At 41.5% G+C, this 18,485-nt stretch overlaps 1 protein-coding gene across 16 annotated transcripts in view; it reads left to right on the top strand.

Moving 5' to 3' along the window:
• The first annotated feature begins 816 nt into the window (after positions 1-816).
• The window catches only part of LOC121575511 (calpastatin), a 73,442-nt gene continuing 55,773 nt past the window's right edge, over positions 817-18,485 (top strand). For 6 of the 16 annotated variants that reach the window (XM_041888641.2, XM_045223004.1, XM_045223003.1 and 3 more), the window contains exons 1-3: positions 817-1,203; positions 2,274-2,363; positions 10,259-10,348. In XM_041888641.2, coding sequence (XP_041744575.1) covers positions 1,174-1,203; positions 2,274-2,363; positions 10,259-10,348 — 210 coding nt within the window. In that variant the 5' untranslated portion in view covers positions 817-1,173. Of the gene's footprint in view, positions 1,204-2,273; positions 2,364-4,963; positions 5,227-8,795; positions 9,183-10,258; positions 10,349-18,485 lie in introns of those variants that run through there. The other 10 variants (XM_045223006.1, XM_045223008.1, XM_045223005.1 and 7 more) reach the window with 6 other exon arrangements.

Here is an 18,485-nt window from a genome sequence, read left to right on the forward strand (position 1 = left end):
TATTTCAGAATATTTAGGCAAGTTAACTGGCTAACTCATTGATCCCACTGATTCTGCTTTGTAATTTAGTATACCCCTCATGCGGCTGGCGAGGCTACATTTGGCCAACAATATGAATCTATCAAGGGGGTGGTTGCTGGTCTATTAAAGTAACTGGGAACTATAGGAAGGAAGGGTGGTACTGATAAAATATAAAATATTTTGAGTTCTTAGCGGGAGGGGCACACTTTCACGCCAGAGGGGCCAATTTCACTCACTCGGTTCCCCAGCAAGCTAGCGGTTCCAAGAAGAATATCTGTTGAGCCACCGTTAAGTTTTGGAAATAAAAAAAGGTATTTGCGTTGCAGCGATGCCACACAAAAGAGAAGCCATGCCCATGGCCATCATAAAAAGTCACAGGAGGTGAGTTTTCCTTCTAAATAGTTGTTGCGGGGTAACCTACTTTTTCATAAAAATGTTTAAATTAATAAACCTCGGTCAAGAGCTCGCCACAACTGTACAATCGACCAAACAACAGTCCAACGTTTGGATGCAGTAATGTCCAATGAGTAGGCTACGCGCGAGTTTTGCCTCAATTGGCATCCTCTTACAGATCGTAGACAGGTACATTTATCTCTAATAACTAACTTTGAGAAACGACTTGCTGATAGAATCGTTTTTCTGAGGCTTTTGCTTTACTCACCAATTGCGCAACACACCCGTAGCAACAACAATCGTTTTATCTGAGGCTTTTGCTTTTGCTTTACTCACCAATTGCGCAACCCACCCCCACCCCACCCACCCCATCAACCCCAAACATGAATTGTGGTTTTGGATGATGGGCTATAAATGCAGTTCAGCCGTCGATTGTCAGTGGGTTATGCGGAAACGATAAACTCATTGGGAAAACTTAACTAAAAAGAAAATTAGCTATATGCCGTAAAAAGCAAACCTAGCAGTCTCTTGACATCGCCACAACCGCCCTATATAGACACTTCGTTTAGGGTACGATAATGATCAGTCGACATTCCTGTAACATTGTTTGAACATACGGGACGGGAGCGAACCTCCGGAACGCATGGGAAATACTTATACAGGAGACAGGCTAGATTAGAGGCTACACATGTTTAGACAGAGGTATCCGTAGGCAATAGTCGATTCTTCTCATCTTCACCGCTTCTCGCAGTTTCCATCATGGCGTATGCTGCATATTGGACCAGCCTTGTAAGTATATGGTTATTAGCCACCGATTTCTCCAACTTCTGTATTAACATAACATCCCTCTGGCAGGGATGTGTCTGAGCAAATCCATCTCCATTCGAGGAAGCATTATTGTAGTAGAGACCTTGCCTTAAATAGTTATACAAACAGCCATTCCAACTTTTGTCATGGTAAAGTTCATACACCCTGTGTTGTGTTGATGTATTAGTTTACAATAAGTTGTACAATCAACAAAAAGCCTATTGATATGAAATGAATGACATATTCTGAACCATAAAAAGGGTTGGGCCAGCATTTCTTGGCAGGATAGAACTTTATTTTGTAGGGCATGTGACTGATAAAATACACATTCAGCTCCTGGCACCATTGCCTAGACTTTTACAGGTGCAGATTTAGAGAGACATTGGGGTTGGTCAGTCTATCACCTTTAACTCTTATTTGAATATACCTGTTAGATATCCAAATATGGTCTTTATGTCCATTCTCTGAACATCTCCTGAGTGTGCAAGTCCAAGTGGAGACTGAATCATTTGTTACCTCTTCACTTACATATCTCATAAAGTAGTTTTTAAAGTACCATGGCACATATGTGATAATTTGTAAAACCAATATGGCAGTTACATGCTACCATTTTGAATTTTGATGGAACTTTTTACAGTATCATAAGCTGGTTGTTATAACCCACTATTACAGGTAAATGTCACTCTTCTAAAATAATCAAATGGAGCATAACTTCATTGCCTTCAGAACATTTATAGGCTTTACTGCAAGTTAAGGACTATCCAAACCAACGTTAGTGACCTTTCAGACAATAGGTGCAGATGACCACTTCCTTACAAGACCCAGGCGGTTGTCTGTGGCTGTAGCGGATTGCTCTGGTAGATAGCCAACAACAACAGACCTAAGAACTGGCCTTCAAAGGGTGCAGTTAGGTATTGGAGCACACACACACTCAATTGTCTTGACTACATGTGATTTGTTTAACATTCACATTGTATCTTTGTGTGCGTGTGTATGTGTGTGCGTGCTTGTGATTCCGTGTGTGTGTGTGTGCGTGCATTTGTGTTTTGCAGCAGAGAACAGGTCCTAGTACCACGCTTGGAGAGCAGCAGGTGGATGGCCGGTCTTATAATACTCGAGCTGCTGCAGCTTCTAAGGCTCAGGTAAGACCCTTCTAAACAATGTTCACATCTTGGTGCGGATACACTTGACAGTTACCTCTGTTAGTGCAGAGGTGGTGCACTCAACTACACTGATGTGATGAATAACTGACTTGGAACTGAGGACCTGTGTTCTCTCCGAGTCAACAGCTAGACTTTTGTTTGTGCCACAGCTGACGTTCCCTTCACATAATAAAGGCTACTAGAATGTTCCACCATTCATCAATGATTTCCGTCTGAATGGCTAATTCGGGGGACTTTTCTCCACTTCTCCCAGAATGACATCCTCCATATCAGGCTTCTTTTCTGCAGGTGTCCTAACTGCAGACTCTGATGGGGAGCTTGGTATCCTGAGACACTTGGGTGTTTGTTGATTCTGTATTGTTTGAATGAAGGCCAGCATTGATGTTTGGCTGCCTTTGTACTTCCCAGAGAGTTGCACCGCCTTCGGGGCCCCTTATTATCCTCAGAGTTTTCTATTGGGTTATGATTGTCACTGGTCTCAGTAGCCACTTTCCATTTCCCCTCTTATTCTTCTTCTTAGAATGAGAGGTCATTGTTGTAGATTCTGGCTCACCAGGTACCAACTCCAATGTTTCATTCACTCCACCTTTGTCCTTGGGAGCTGAGAAATTATCCTCTCCAACCTCAGTCTCACTTTCTGTTATTTCAGATGGGATATGTGATAAGTCTGCCCTACTCATTGGTACAGGATTGTTGTCCTGCACATATTGTGAAAAAGTTGCACCTTGTGTTTTCCAGTGTAGTAAGACTGTACTCTACCATCTCCTGACCCCCTATAGAGTGGGATTGTGTCTGCCAGTCCTGTCTGACGCGCAGGGGCCTTGTCCATCATAAAATACGTTGATCCAGTGAGGGACAGTCTTTATAGACTGTGTTACGGGAGTGATGGGTGCTGCTTCAACATATACAAAATGATCTCCATTGGAGCAGTTTGTGAGTTGACCCTTGTATCTTATCTTGCACCTCATCACCCTCCCCACCACCTTACATCCAGCTTTAGTCAGAAACTCAGTCACAACTGAGTGCTCAAAGAATGTGATCATAAGAAGGAGATCATCTTCATGTGCGATTTCAATATAAACTGGGAAAACAAAACTTACAGGAAAAAACTCAGAGATCACAGACCATTTCATCTGCTGACTCAGGTAGTTCTTTAATTGTAACTTGAATTGAGTTCTGGTCAGCCATGCCCGACTTCAAACTGACAGGATTATTCACTTTGAACACAACATGTTTTCCTCTGACTGTTATTCCTCTGATCAGAAACTTTGTGCTTCCTTCCTGAGAAGATATACTGTATAGGCCAGAGTGCATGTACTCTTTATACTAACCTCATCAATTTCATGTATGAGACTGTGGTAGAGCTCCTCATGCTTAATGGGGTTGGCTATGGCCTCCTCCTTTGTCAGGATTTCTCTCTCCATGATAAAAATAGGTAAAACAGTCTCCTTTGGGGCATTTCGGCCACAACCTTGCTCCAGGTCTCATTTTCCTTGACATCAGTTTTTGCATCGCTGGACATAGCCACAACTGCAGCAGCTATTTTAATTGTAGTGTTAATGTTTAAAGTAAATATCAAAACATAACAAAACAAAATATGGATATATCTTTCCGGACCTTACAGGCCGTCGGTCGATAAATCAAAAAAAATATATACATGTTTTTTGAAACTATTTAAGACAGTAATTTCAACCAAAAAAAAGGCATCCAATAATTCACCTGCCCACACTCAAGCGGCCATGATTTATTTGTTTGAACATCTTGGTACATATATAGAAACATACATAAAATGTGATGAAACATGAAACAACAACATGTGTTCCATGGACAGCAAGTGCATCATCAATATCCGACACAACACCCTTACAGACTTTAAATCTGATCATGTCTATCAATACTTCAGTTCTTGATGAAGCTTTATTATGGAGTTACTGGGTTGAGAACAGAACGATTTATTTGTCAATATAGATCAAATGTGTGGGAATATCCTTTATCGAATTTCCCTGTGGCAACCAGTATCATTGAATACCACCAGGTGGCATAAATGATAGAACCCCCACTGTGAGTGTAATGAAAACAAGCATGTGTGACTCAGACGTTTTATTGAATAATGGGGTGTGGCTTCTCCCTGTTCTGCAAATAAAAGCCAGGACAAAAGTATGTTTACAACCGCGAGAACTCATCTTTCCATCTAGTAACTTAAGCAAAGAAAGGAAATCCACAATATTGATAAAAGAAAACATTCATGTAAACTCGCGGTAGGGGTATAGCCTACTACAAACATGATCAATGAGTTAGCCAGCTAACTTCGATAAACAACCAGAAATAACTACAGATTTTCTGGTTCATTATGAAATCTGAATTTAGATATGTGTTTTTGGTTGTTGAGTCAATTGGGCCATGCCCATTTCAAGCTTATCTTTCTAAAAAATAAAACGTTATTTCAGAATATTTAGGCAAGTTAACTGGCTAACTCATTGATCCCACTGATTCTGCTTTGTAATTTAGTATACCCCTCATGCGGCTGGCGAGGCTACATTTGGCCAACAATATGAATCTATCAAGGGGGGTGGTTGCTGGTCTATTAAAGTAACTGGGAACTATAGGAAGGAAGGGTGGTACTGATAAAATATAAAATATTTTGAGTTCTTAGCGGGAGGGGCACACTTTCACGCCAGAGGGGCCAATTTCACTCACTCGGTTCCCCAGCAAGCTAGCGGTTCCAAGAAGAATATCTGTTGAGCCACCGTTAAGTTTTGGAAATAAAAAAGGTATTTGCGTTGCAGCGATGCCACACAAAAAGAGAAGCCATGCCCATGGCCATCATAAAAAGTCACAGGAGGTGAGTTTTCCTTCTAAATAGTTGTTGCGGGGTAACCTACTTTTTCATAAAAATGTTTAAATTAATAAACCTCGGTCAAGAGCTCGCCACAACTGTACAATCGACCAAACAACAGTCCAACGTTTGGATGCAGTAATGTCCAATGAGTAGGCTACGCGCGAGTTTTGCCTCAATTGGCATCCTCTTACAGATCGTAGACAGGTACATTTATCTCTAATAACTAACTTTGAGAAACGACTTGCTGATAGAATCGTTTTTCTGAGGCTTTTGCTTTACTCACCAATTGCGCAACCAGTGGCGGCTGGCCGATAGAGGGCGCTAGGGCGCCGCCCCCTTAAATAAAATTATTTAAAAAAATAAAATAAAAATAATAATAATAATAATAATAAAAACATCAGTATGTCAATATTTGTGTGTTTGAAATATGGAATGCACACAGTAATATGTGTAAGATATGATAGAAAATCATATTCGCAACCTTTCCTCTGCCTGTCAAACGCCTCGTCAGCTCTGGGCGATACAGAAAGTGCCCCGAGGAGGCGGGTCTACGTAGCAGTTAAGCCAATTGCTAATTTAAGATATGAATGTATGACATAAAAATGTAGTCAATAAGCGATCTTAAATCGAATCCAAGGAGGGCGATTATTTTACACTTCAAGCTCGTTCCCTGATAAAATAAGGACCGGTCCAGTGACGCCATTTTTACTAGACAACAATGGCGAACGCAAACGTTATCTCCTCCAAGACCCAACTCTAACTCGGTGAAATCTCTCCTCCAAGATCCGCTTTGAGAGGAGAACTTTGTCAGAGAAAGTTCGGGTGAAAGAGCTGGGCCCAGATCAACCTGACCTCTCAATCAGACAGCAGGCTAGCGAGAAGGGAAGCAGTATATGCGCGGCTTCTCCCGTAGCTGGTACACCAGGAAGGCTTGGCTAGCTGGGTGCACTGATGCTAATGCTTATTTTGCTTTCGTGCTTGCTTTTTAAAACGACGGGGTCAGATTCAGCATGGACAGGTACCGGAGTGAGGGATATGAAGCACCTGTCAGAGAAGGTAAAGAAACATGAGAACACCAGGGCACACATGGACAACTCTGTAAAGCTAGCTGTATTAGGAAGGGTGAACATTGCTACGCAGCTGGATGACGGCCACAGGATTGCGGTGAGGAAACACAATGAGGAGGTGGATAAAAACAGGCACATTCTATCCAAAATTATCGATTGTGTGAAGTTCTGTGGGGCTTTTGAGTTGGCCTTGCGTGGGCACGAGGAGACTGACTCCTCAGACAACCCCGGCATTTTCCGGGGGCTTAGTGGATTTTTGTTGCCTCCCTCGACAGTGTGCTGGAGGAGCACCTGAAGACAGCTACCGCTTTTTAAGGGCACGTCAAAGACGATACAGAACGAGCTGTTGGACTGTATGCTGTCAATGCTTAAGGATTACATCCTGGAGGAAGTAAAGAGTGCTGATTTTATCGCCATTCAAGCTGTGAGACGACTGGACGTTTCCACCCACTGCCAGTTGGTGCTTGTGTGAGTGATTATCATAGAGCCGTCACAATTATATTTGTTTTAGTATTTTAAAAGGAAAGAGAAGACACAATCAGGCGTTGATAATAATGGCAGGAAAGTACTACACAGTTTGTAATAATTATTCAGGTGTCCACCAGGTCAATTTCTAGAAGAGGCCTAGTTGTATTGAATATTAACTTTATTGCTAAGTGAACAGCAGAACAAAATTATGTTGCATCCCTCTCACAAATGTAATAGAAAAAGGCTTTAAAAACGTAATAACATCAGTTAATTATGTACATCACAGGTTAAAAGCAGTTACTAGACATAGTTTGTGTGTATATACACACTGTCTGTCTGTCTGTCTGTCTGTCTGTCTGTCTATATATATATATATAAGTCACTGGTTGTGTGTTGAGGGGGAATTACAGTGAGTTAAGAAGTCTGATTGCAAGTTATCAAATTAAACTTTATTTTTTGGACCCAGGGCCTCAATTCCCTCTTTGTGTGGGGACAGCGCATCTGACGAGCAGCAACAGCCCATCAAGCGACGGAGGATGCTGGGACCAGGAGAACAACAGAGGTTGGCTATAGAGGTAAGTTGTGATGTAATTGTCAGTGTTTCCCACCTAGAACTTTTTTCAGGCCTGGTAGTATGTAGCCAAAACCCTGAACAATCAGCACCTTGGTAATCATATACTTGAGTTGGACATAGGCATGTGTCAGTCAGGATCACTTGCATCAAAATAGCTTAATTGCAAATTAAAGCTGATGATGTATCTTTTACAGGTATGTGATACCATCCTGAGTCATGCCAAAGAGAGGTTCTCCTTCACCCAGCACCTCATCAGCGCAACACTATTGCACGGAGAGTTGTTCCCACAACACAGTGTGAAGTTCCCGATACAGCGCTTGAAACAACCGTGGAGGCGTACCCCATGTTGAACAAGGCCAAGCTCAAAACCAAACTGTCCCTCATCTATGAGAACAGTGAGTTCAAGGCTTGTAGTGGTGCAGTGCCCCTGTACCAGTTCTTCATGGAGAACAACCTTCAGAGCACTTTCACAGAGACTGCCAGCCTCCTCAAGATCCTCATCACCACACCCATGACAACTGCTGAGTCAGAAAGGTGCTTCTCTACACTGAAAAGGATCAAGACCTTCCTGAGAAACAGCATGACACAGGATCGCCTGAACGCTCTGGCCATGCTCTCCATGGAGAAGAAACTTGTCAGGGACATTCCTGACTTTAATCAAAGGGTCATTGAGAGGTTTGCCACTCAGAAGGACAGACGGGCAAAATTCCTGTACAAATAAGATGACAGACACACACACACAGAGCAGCTCTGGCCGCATGTTTCTTTGTATATAGTTGACCTTAGCATAAAAAAATCCAGTTATATATGGTACTCTAGAAAGTCTTAATAGTGTCTTTGCTAATATTACTGTATATATGTTGTTTTGTATCAATTAATTGTTGCAGTTCTGGAGCACATTAACAATTAGTCACATTTAGTATGATCATAAAATACTGTATGCTATTCTTCCAGTCAAAGGTTTGAGTTCATCCACTTGATATCCATTTCTATATTATACATCCTTTCATACAGTGTAAGATTTCCTATAAACTTTATAATAATTTCATGTTATTGTCCACTTTCCACTCTGTTCTGACAGCATGCCTGTTGCGTTGCCTGTTTACTACCAATGGTGAAAAGTTCACTTTAAATGCAAATGAAAGGCTTGGGTTTGTGTAATATGTTTTTGTGTAAGAATGCCTCAACTTTTTAATATTGGCATTAAATAATTACTGAATGTTTCACTGAGCACTGCTGTCCTGCAGTTTGTGTTAAAATATATCGCGATGGTTACAGGAAAAAAAAAGTATGGCACAGCCCCACCGAGAATATTTTTCACCAGCCGCCACTGTGCGCAACACACCCGTAGCAACAACAATCGTTTTATCTGAGGCTTTTGCTTTTGCTTTACTCACCAATTGCGCAACCCACCCCCACCCCACCCACCCCATCAACCCCAAACATGAATTGTGGTTTTGGATGATGGGCTATAAATGCAGTTCAGCCGTCGATTGTCAGTGGGTTATGCGGAAACGATAAACTCATTGGGAAAACTTAACTAAAAAGAAAATTAGCTATATGCCGTAAAAAGCTAACCTAGCAGTCTCTTGACATCGCCACAACCGCCCTATATAGACACTTCGTTTAGGGTACGATAATGATCAGTCGACATTCCTGTAACATTGTTTGAACATACGGGACGGGAGCGGCCCTCCGGAACGCATGGGAAATACTTCTACAGGAGACAGGCTAGATTAGAGGCTACACATGTTTAGACAGAGGTATCCGTAGGCAATAGTCGATTCTTCTCATCTTCACCGCTTCTCGCAGTTTCCATCATGGCGTATGCTGCATATTGGACCAGCCTTGTAAGTATATGGTTATTAGCCACCGATTTCTCCAACTTCTGTATTAACATAACATCCCTCTGGCAGGGATGTGTCTGAGCAAATCCATCTCCATTCGAGGAAGCATTATTGTAGTAGAGACTTCGCCTTAAATAGTTATACAAACAGCCATTCCAACTTTTGTCATGTTAAAGTTCATACACCCTGTGTTGTGTTGATGTATTAGTTTACAATAAGTTGTACAATCAACAAAAAGCCTATTGATATGAAATGAATGACATATTCTGAATCATAAAAAGGGTTGGGCCAGCATTTCTTGGCAGGATAGAACTTTATTTTGTAGGGCATGTGACTGATAAAATACACATTCAGCTCCTGGCACCATTGCCTAGACTTTTACAGGTGCAGATTTAGAGAGACATTGGGGTTGGTCAGTCTATCACCTTTAACTCTTATTTGAATATACCTGTTAGATATCCAAATATGGTCTTTATGTCCATTCTCTGAACATCTCCTGAGTGTGCAAGTCCAAGTGGAGACTGAATCATTTGTTACCTCTTCACTTACATATCTCATAAAGTAGTTTTTAAAGTACCATGGCACATATGTGATAATTTGTAAAACCAATATGGCAGTTACATGCTACCATTTTGAATTTTGATGGAACTTTTTACAGTATCATAAGCTGGTTGTTATAACCCACTATTACAGGTAAATGTCACTCTTCTAAAATAATCAAATGGAGCATAACTTCATTGCCTTCAGAACATTTATAGGCTTTACTGCAAGTTAGGGACTATCCAAACCAACGTTAGTGACCTTTCAGACAATAGGTGCAGATGACCACTTCCTTACAAGACCCAGGCGGTTGTCTGTGGCTGTAGCGGATTGCTCTGGTAGATAGCCAACAACAACAGACCTAAGAACTGGCCTTCAAAGGGTGCAGTTAGGTATTGGAGCACACACACACACTCAATTGTCTTGACTACATGTGATTTGTTTAACATTCACATTGTATCTTTGTGTGCGTGTGTATGTGTGTGCGTGCTTGTGATTCCGTGTGTGTGTGTGTGTGTGCGTGCATTTGTGTTTTGCAGCAGAGAACAGGTCCTAGTACCACACTTGGAGAGCAGAAGGTGGATGGCCGGTCTTATAATACTCGAGCTGCTGCAGCTTCTAAGGCTCAGGTAAGACCCTTCTAAACAATGTTCACATCTTGGTGCGGATACACTTGACAGTTACCTCTGTTAGTGCAGAGGTGGTGCACTCAACCACACTGATGTGATGAATAACTGACTTTGAACTGAGGACCTGTGTTCTCTCCGAGTCAACAGCTAGACTTTTTTTTGTGCCACAGCTGACGTTCCCTTTGGGAAAAATCAAGTTATGCTATTCTATTTTATTCTATTCTATACTATTCTATCATATTCTATTCTACTTTAACTCTGTAGAATGTGTTGCCCTCTAGTGGGTTAAAGAGGCATGTGCTTAGTCGCAGGCTGCTAATTTCACCACACACTTGACTGGATCCCTTTCTTTAGCCATATCAGTGATCTGGTTTCACAAGGCTCTCTGGGACTTTGTTTGTTTGGTTGTAACTTTTGTAAAAGTTGTAAGTCTAAAGCTGTTAACAACAACTACTACATCTAACAGGCATTTTACACCATTTTAGGTTGTGATTTGGGCTCTGCCTCTGTCCCAAAAGGCATAAATGGCTTCCCTTCCTTTTCTCCTTATGAGTGCAGACCTCATCAGAGTTTAAAGATTAGTTGTCTATTATATAGTTGACATCAATCTATTCATGTTCACTGTTAATAAAGGAGACGGGAAAAGGGAATGAACCTACCTATGATTGTTTAGAAACACCTGTATTCATTGATAACTGAAGGGACTTCTGAGGGGACTTCTGAGGGGACTTATGAGGCAACGTTTGGCTGTATTTCCAGGTCTGGTGACACAAGAATTACAGTGGAGTCTCATAATAATGGACAGCTCATAATAATGGCTGGAATGGAGTGGTATCAAACACATAGTTTGATACCATTCCATTCACTCCATTCTAGCCATAATACTCCGTTACAGCCGTTATTATGAGCCGTCCTCCCCTCAACAGCTTCCACTGGAGCAATAAGGGACTGTGATGAATTACGTATCTAAATATAGTGAGGAGCTCCACTTCTTTGAGGAGTCCAGTTACGCAGACAGACACAAACAGTCCAGGCCAAGGGAACACAGACCAGTACTCTAATGAGACAATTAAACCAGGGTGGACACACTAACTTCATGGCACTCAGTAACACACATGCACACATTCACATGCATGCTGGCACCACGCACAAACACACACACACACACACACACACACACACACAGTATGCGTGCATGCATGTTGAACCCAAAACCACATACTTACACAACATTCAAACATTTGTGCACACTCATTCTCTTCAGAGGGCGGTGGTAAACTCTCTCTTTGCTTCAAAAGGTTTTCTTGAAGTTACTGACTTAATTTAAATATAATATTTATGTTACATGCACATCTTATCAAGAGATTAAAATCGATCTGGAGGTAGTTCACAATGTTCCAGTGTCTCTTCCCAAGGCGCAACACCTAGTTTTACAGGCTTGGTGAGCTGACACAACAAATCTCTGAAGGTGTGTTTAGAAGCATGAGTGTGCTTGATGATGGGTGGATAAGACAAGTCTGGAATGTGGGTTTGTGTGCCTCAGTGCCTATCTATACACAGAGTGTACAAAACATTAGGAACATGCTCTTTCCATGACATAGACTGACCAGGTGAATCCAGGTGAAAGTTATGATCCCTTATTGATGTCACTTGTTAAATCCAATTCAATCAGTGTAGATGAAGAGGAGGAGATAGGTTAAAGAACAATTTTTAAGCCTTGAGACAATTTATTTTTTATTTTACCTTTATTTAACCAGGTAAGCCAGTTGCGATAAAAACAACAACACAGAGTTACATATGGGGTAAACAAAACATAAAGTCAAAAATACAACATAAAATATATATACAGTGTGTGCGAATGTAGTAAATTATGGAGGTAAAGCAATAAATAGGCCATAGTGCAAAATAGTTACAATTTCGTATTAACACTGGAATGATAGATGTGCTAAAGATGATGTACAAATAGAGATACTGGGGTGCAAATTAGAAAAATAAATAACAATATGGGGATGAGGTAGTTGGATGGTGTCACGATCGTTTAAGGATTGGTTGAACCAAGGCGCAGCGTGATAAGCGTACATTTTATTAAAGTACTGAACACACGACAAAACAACCAACGAACGAACGAAACGTGAAGTCTTAAGGTTACACCAAACAAACCTATACAGAACAAGATCCCACACAGACTGGTGCCAAACGGCTGCCTAAGTATGGTCCCAATCAGAGACAACGAGCTACAGCTGCTTCTGATTGGGAACCACCCTGGCCAACATAGATCTAAACGATCTAGAACTAAACATAGAAAACAACACAACACGGAATATCCACACCCTGACTCAACAATTAAACGTCCCCTGAGTCAGGGCGTGACAGATGGGCTAATTACAGATGGGCTGTGTACAGGTGCAGTGATCGGTAAGCTGCTCTGACAACTGACGCCTAAAGTTAGTGAGGGAGATAAGAGTCTCCAGCTTCAGAGATGTTTGCAGTTCGTTCCAGTCATTGGCAGCAGAGAACTGGAAGGAATGGCTGCCAAAGGAGGTGTTGGCTTTGGGGATGACCAGTGAGATATACCTGCTGGAGCGCAGACTACGGGTGGGTGTTGCTATGGTGACCAGTGAGCTAAGATAAGACGGGGATTTGCCTAGAAGTGATTTATAGATGACCTGGAGCCAGTGGGTTTGGCGACGACAATAAGACATGGACTGTGTATGTGTGCCATTCAGAGGGTGAATGGGCAAAACAAAAGATTTAAGTGCCTTTGAACAGGGTATGGTAGTAGGTGCCAGGCACACCGGTTTGAGAGTCTCAAGAACAGCAACGCTGCTGTGTTTTTTAGGCTCATTAGTTTCACGTGTGTATCAAGAATGGTCCACCATCCAAACGACATCCAGCCAACTTGACATAACTTTGGGAAGCATTGGAGTCAACATGGGCAAGCATCCCTGTGGAACGCTTTCGACACCTTGTAGAGTCCATGCTCCGACGAATTAAGGCTGTTCTGTGGGGAAAAGGTGGTGCAACTCAATATTAGGAAGGTGTTCCTAATGTTTTGTACACTCAATGTATAAGTTTAAATATGTAGGCTATGTGTGTGTGTACACGTGCTTTGATGTGTGTTCGCATATTTTCAACTGGGAAAAAGTCAGCCAGGTCACTCGAGATCCAAGGCGATATTCGAAGTCCCCAGGACGTTGGGAGATGCCTTCAAAACCTGCCACTAGGGGCAACGGTGAGCGCTATTACCATCAAGTAGGCTTGCGGCTTGCTAGGGCGTTGCGGATAGGGATGGCGGATGGGTGTAAGCAGCGAGCTCAGGCTCTGAGGGTCGCATGTAAGCAGCGAGCTCCGGCTTCAAGGTGTTCAATCCAATGATGTATATTGTTAGAAATTGCATAATTCAAATCTGGTATTGGAATAAGAGAAAACATAATCAAGAGATATTCAATCCAAGCTAAATTTATTATATGCAAAATGTATGTATGATAAGTATGAAAGTTCGTATACGGGCTCACTGAAAAACCACGCAGGGCAGACAGAGAACTAAACCATTGTTTACAGGTACTTTCTCAAATACTCTGACAGAGAGTTCCCACCTCTTCTGTTGGCCAATCAGAGTAAAGGACTGAGTGTGGTTTAGACTTTACTCAGCCAATCCGTTGGCGCACGGGTTGGTCCCAACCCCTCGGCGCTCCACCCCTTGGCGCTCCACCGTTCCCAGGCATAAGTTGAACCTGTAGAGTCAGCACTTTTTTGCAGTACCCATGTCCTTGGAAGGTTCACAGATCACAAAGAAGCAGTGTTCGTATCTATGAGAAATACAAGTCTTATCTATCCTTCCCCTAACGTTCCTTACATGAATCACAGCCTGTTATGTGAAACAATTTATATCAGTACAGTTCAAACCTATGCTCCTCATTAATGCATTCCTTCTAAGCTATTCATCACATACAGATCCAATTATGAGAAAAATAGAACCCAACAATATAAACCCTGGATTGCTGATGCTATCTATTGGCCAATGAGAGGCTTTTAAGCCATATTGGCACTCCCCAGAAGGAGCAGTCCTATATAGGAATTAATGGAATTCTACAGTATTTCAATTAAATGTTTCAAGGACAAAATCACATGTATTTAAGTATTTTTTTATTGTAGTGGGGACAGTAACATTAGAACTTTCTAAAAATGTATTTTTATGTTTAGCACACATAATATAATAAAAAAAAATGCATTAAGGTATCTAATAGAATAAACGTGGCAAAAACAAATATAGACATTAATAAATGCATTTCTATAGCTTCCAAAATATTTTTTTACGATGGTGGGGGAATTCCAAGATGGAGGCACAGTGGCTTCAAAACAGCTCCCCCTGTCAGTCATCTAGTATATAAATCGTTGGTTCAGTCCCAGTGCCAGGCACTCGTTTTAGTTATACTTTTTTAAAAGGTGAACTGCACTCACCGATTCCGCATGTGTTTTTCATGTGCTCGTTAAGAAATGCAGCGGCCATTACTGAAGCCCAAACGAGAGTTGTCTTTGGGTTGTGGTTTAATGTGGGTGTGTCTTTAACATTCAATCACAACAAACAAACAAGGGCAGTAGTGAGTAAATTAGTGACAGCAAGATAAGAAAAGCTAGCATTGCTATGGAGAGAAGTTTTGAAGTTGAGGACTTCTCCCCTCTTGACTGACTCGCCATCTCAAGATGATTTGCTAATTCAGTTCTATGTGTAGGCTAAAGCCTGCGCTGACCTTGTGTTAGCTAACCTGACAGCAGCTAGCTAGTTAGCATAGCTTGGGGAGAGCTAGCTACAGCTGGCTAGCCTATCTAGCTAGCTGATATTTCTCTGTCAAATCACAGTTATGCCAAGATAGCAAGAAGTACCAGTGTCTGGAATGTATTTCATGAGACACTCGTTCTACAACACCTTGCTACGAACGTAGCTTGCGACGTAAAGTTTTTATCAGGTCATGTAAAGACACGTTACCGTGGAAACGATATCATCAACTGTGAGGTGAATGCCCAGTCTTCAGTTAGCGCAGCTGTCAACACAATATTCTATAACTGGCTAGTCTCTCTTTATGTCCGCTGATAGATATTTTCCGCGGGACACATCCCAGAACTAATATCCCTACAGGTTTAGGCCACATGTGGACATTGCACATACATGGCCAGCTTGAGTGTAGATACATTAATCAACAAAAAATCGATGGGTGTGTTTGTTACAAAGACAAAAACAATTCTGCTGTAAATAGGCTATCATATTGATATGCTTATAAAGACAGTATGCCCTACATTAGCAAATGAAAATAAGTTGTGTGTAGAGTACAACCGCATAAAAATATTTGGTATAACTTCAGTTGTCCAAGAACTAGCATGGCATTCTGTTCTATTCTAAGGATTTGGCTATCTTACCACACACTGACATGCACAGCTCTCTGAGTGAGGTTCTGTATTCAAGTCTCCAGTGGGTGATGAAGTCACTTCCATCTATGTAATGTATTACAGGTTATGGACAGGTGCAGTCAGGTGGTGGCAGGAGGGTTGGAGTGCATGACACTCCATCCTGGATATGACAAAGTTTGCCTCAACCCATGGGTCCAGCAGGCAAAGTTCAATAATTAAAGGCAGATGTGAGATGCAGGAAGATGCACTTTTCTCATTCCACTCTGTAGCTACTGAACAAGCTTCCTCGCTTTGAATTTGTCAGTAGCCTACAGAGTAATATGAGAAGAGTGCAATTGCTGAATATATGTACAATGCCTTCAGAATGTATTCATAGCCCTTGACTTATTCCACATTTTGTTGTGTTACAGCTTGAATTCAAAATGTATTAAATATATTTTTTTCTCACCCATGTACACACAATACCCCATAATGACAAAGTGAATTTTTTTGTTGTTGACATTTTAGAAACGTTTTAAAATGAAATAGAGTAATATCTAATGTACATAAGTATTCACACCCCTGAGTCAATACATGTTAGAATCACCTTTGGCAGTGATTTGGGCATTCTGATGCAATACCGTAGCGTACGTTTAGGTATGTACGGCAGGACCAAATCGGAGAGATAGGTAGGAGCAAGCCCATGTAATGCTTTGTAGGTTAGCAGTAAAACCTTGAAATCAGCCCTTGCCTTAACAGGAAGCCAGTCTAGAGAGGCTAGCACTGGAGTAATATGATCACATTTTTGGGTTCTAGTCAAGATTCTAGCAGCCGTGTTTAGCACTAACTGAAGTTTATTTAGTGCTTTATCCGTGTAGCCGGAGAGTAGAGCATTGCAGTAGTCTAATCTAGAAGTGACAAAAGCTTGGATTAGATTTTCTGCATAATTTTTGGACAAAACGTTTTTGATTTTTGCAATGTTACAAATATGGAAAAAAGCTGTCCTTGAAATATTATGTCTGAAACACAGGCTTCCAGGTTAGGCAATTTTGGGGCTTCACCATTTTTCATCGAAATGTACAGCTCTGTGTCGTCCGCATAGCAATGAAAGTTAACATTGTGTTTCCGAATGACATCACCAAGAGGTAAAATATATAGTGAAAACAATAGTGGTCCTGTTTTAGCTCTATCCCAAACCTTAACCCTTACCTAAACCATTCGGAATTAATCGGAATTACATTTTAAATGTATCCCCCCTGGCCAGTGTCGAATACTGAAGTCAAACTGTGAGATCTTGTTGTAAAAAGTACAGTTAGTACTGAGTAGTGAGGCCACATTTCAATGCAACTGGTGGCAGAAATGGGATCTGCCCTAACAACAGGTGCCTCCAGGTTCCCTCTACTGTTAGGGAGGAACATCTTTACAACACAAGTTAGATTATTGACCAACCACAAAGTTCTAAAATGGTCACTAGGATTTACATGTCTGAAATTGACTTTTAAGATGGTCTATCCCATTTTTCCTAGATAGAGTTATAAGATTACGTCTGACCAGTGTTTGATACAACACTGACACAGATATTGTATTTCTTTATCCATCTGTCTTTCTCATCTAAAGTGTCCTGGCCTACCTCTGTGTTTACATATATATTGCCTGAGCTATGCACTGAAGATATGTGTCACTGCTTGGTTGGTTCAATATCATATTGCAGGTACCAATCGAGTTTTCACAATCTGTCATGTGGTCATACCCTTTTTCTTACTCAGTGTCGTAAGGTATATGGTGCAATGGGAGTGGTGTGGGGTGCCTATTGGTCTCACATGGTCAGTATTAGAACTACCCTTAGTAGTTTAATACTGGGACTACTCCTAGTAGTTTAATACTGGGACTACCCCTAGTAGTTTAGTACTGGGACTACCCCTAGTAGTTTAATACTGGGACTACCCTTAGTAGTTTAATACTGGGACTACCCCTAGTAGTGTAGTACTGGGACTACCCCTAGTAGTTCTAATACTGGGACTACTCCTAGTAGTTTAATACTGGGACTACCCCTAGTAGTTCTAATACTGGGACTACCCTTAGTAGTTTAGTACTGGGACTACCCCTAGTAGTTCTAATACTGGGACTACCCTTAGTAGTTTAGTACTGGGACTACCCCTAGTAGTTCTAATACTGGGACTACCCTTAGTAGTTTAGTACTGGGACTACCCCTAGTAGTTTAATACTGGGACTACCCATAGTCGTTCTAATACTGGGACTACCCTTAGTAGTTTAGTACTGGGACTACCCCTAGTAGTTCTAATACTGGGACTACCCTTAGTAGTTTAGTACTGGGACTACCCCTAGTAGTTTAATACTGGGACTACCCATAGTCGTTCTAATACTGGGACTACCCTTAGTAGTTTAGTACTGGGACTACCCCTAGTAGTTCTAATACTGGGACTACCCTTAGTAGTTTAGTACTGGGACTACCCCTAGTAGTTTAATACTGGGACTACCCATAGTCGTTCTAATACTGGGACTACCCTTAGTAGTTTAGTACTGGGACTACCCCTAGTAGTTTAATACTGGGACTACCCCTAGTAGTTTAATACTGGGACTACCCCTAGTAGTTCTAATACTGGGGCTACCCCTAGTAGTTTAATACTGGGACTACCCCTAGTAGTTTAATACTGGGACTACCCCTAGTAGTTTAGTACTTGGACTACTCCTAGTAGTTTAATACTGGGACTACCCCTAGTAGTTTAGTACT

The sequence above is a fragment of the Coregonus clupeaformis genome, chromosome 10 (assembly GCF_020615455.1).
Source record: "Coregonus clupeaformis isolate EN_2021a chromosome 10, ASM2061545v1, whole genome shotgun sequence".
NCBI classification, from domain to species: domain Eukaryota; kingdom Metazoa; phylum Chordata; class Actinopteri; order Salmoniformes; family Salmonidae; genus Coregonus; species Coregonus clupeaformis.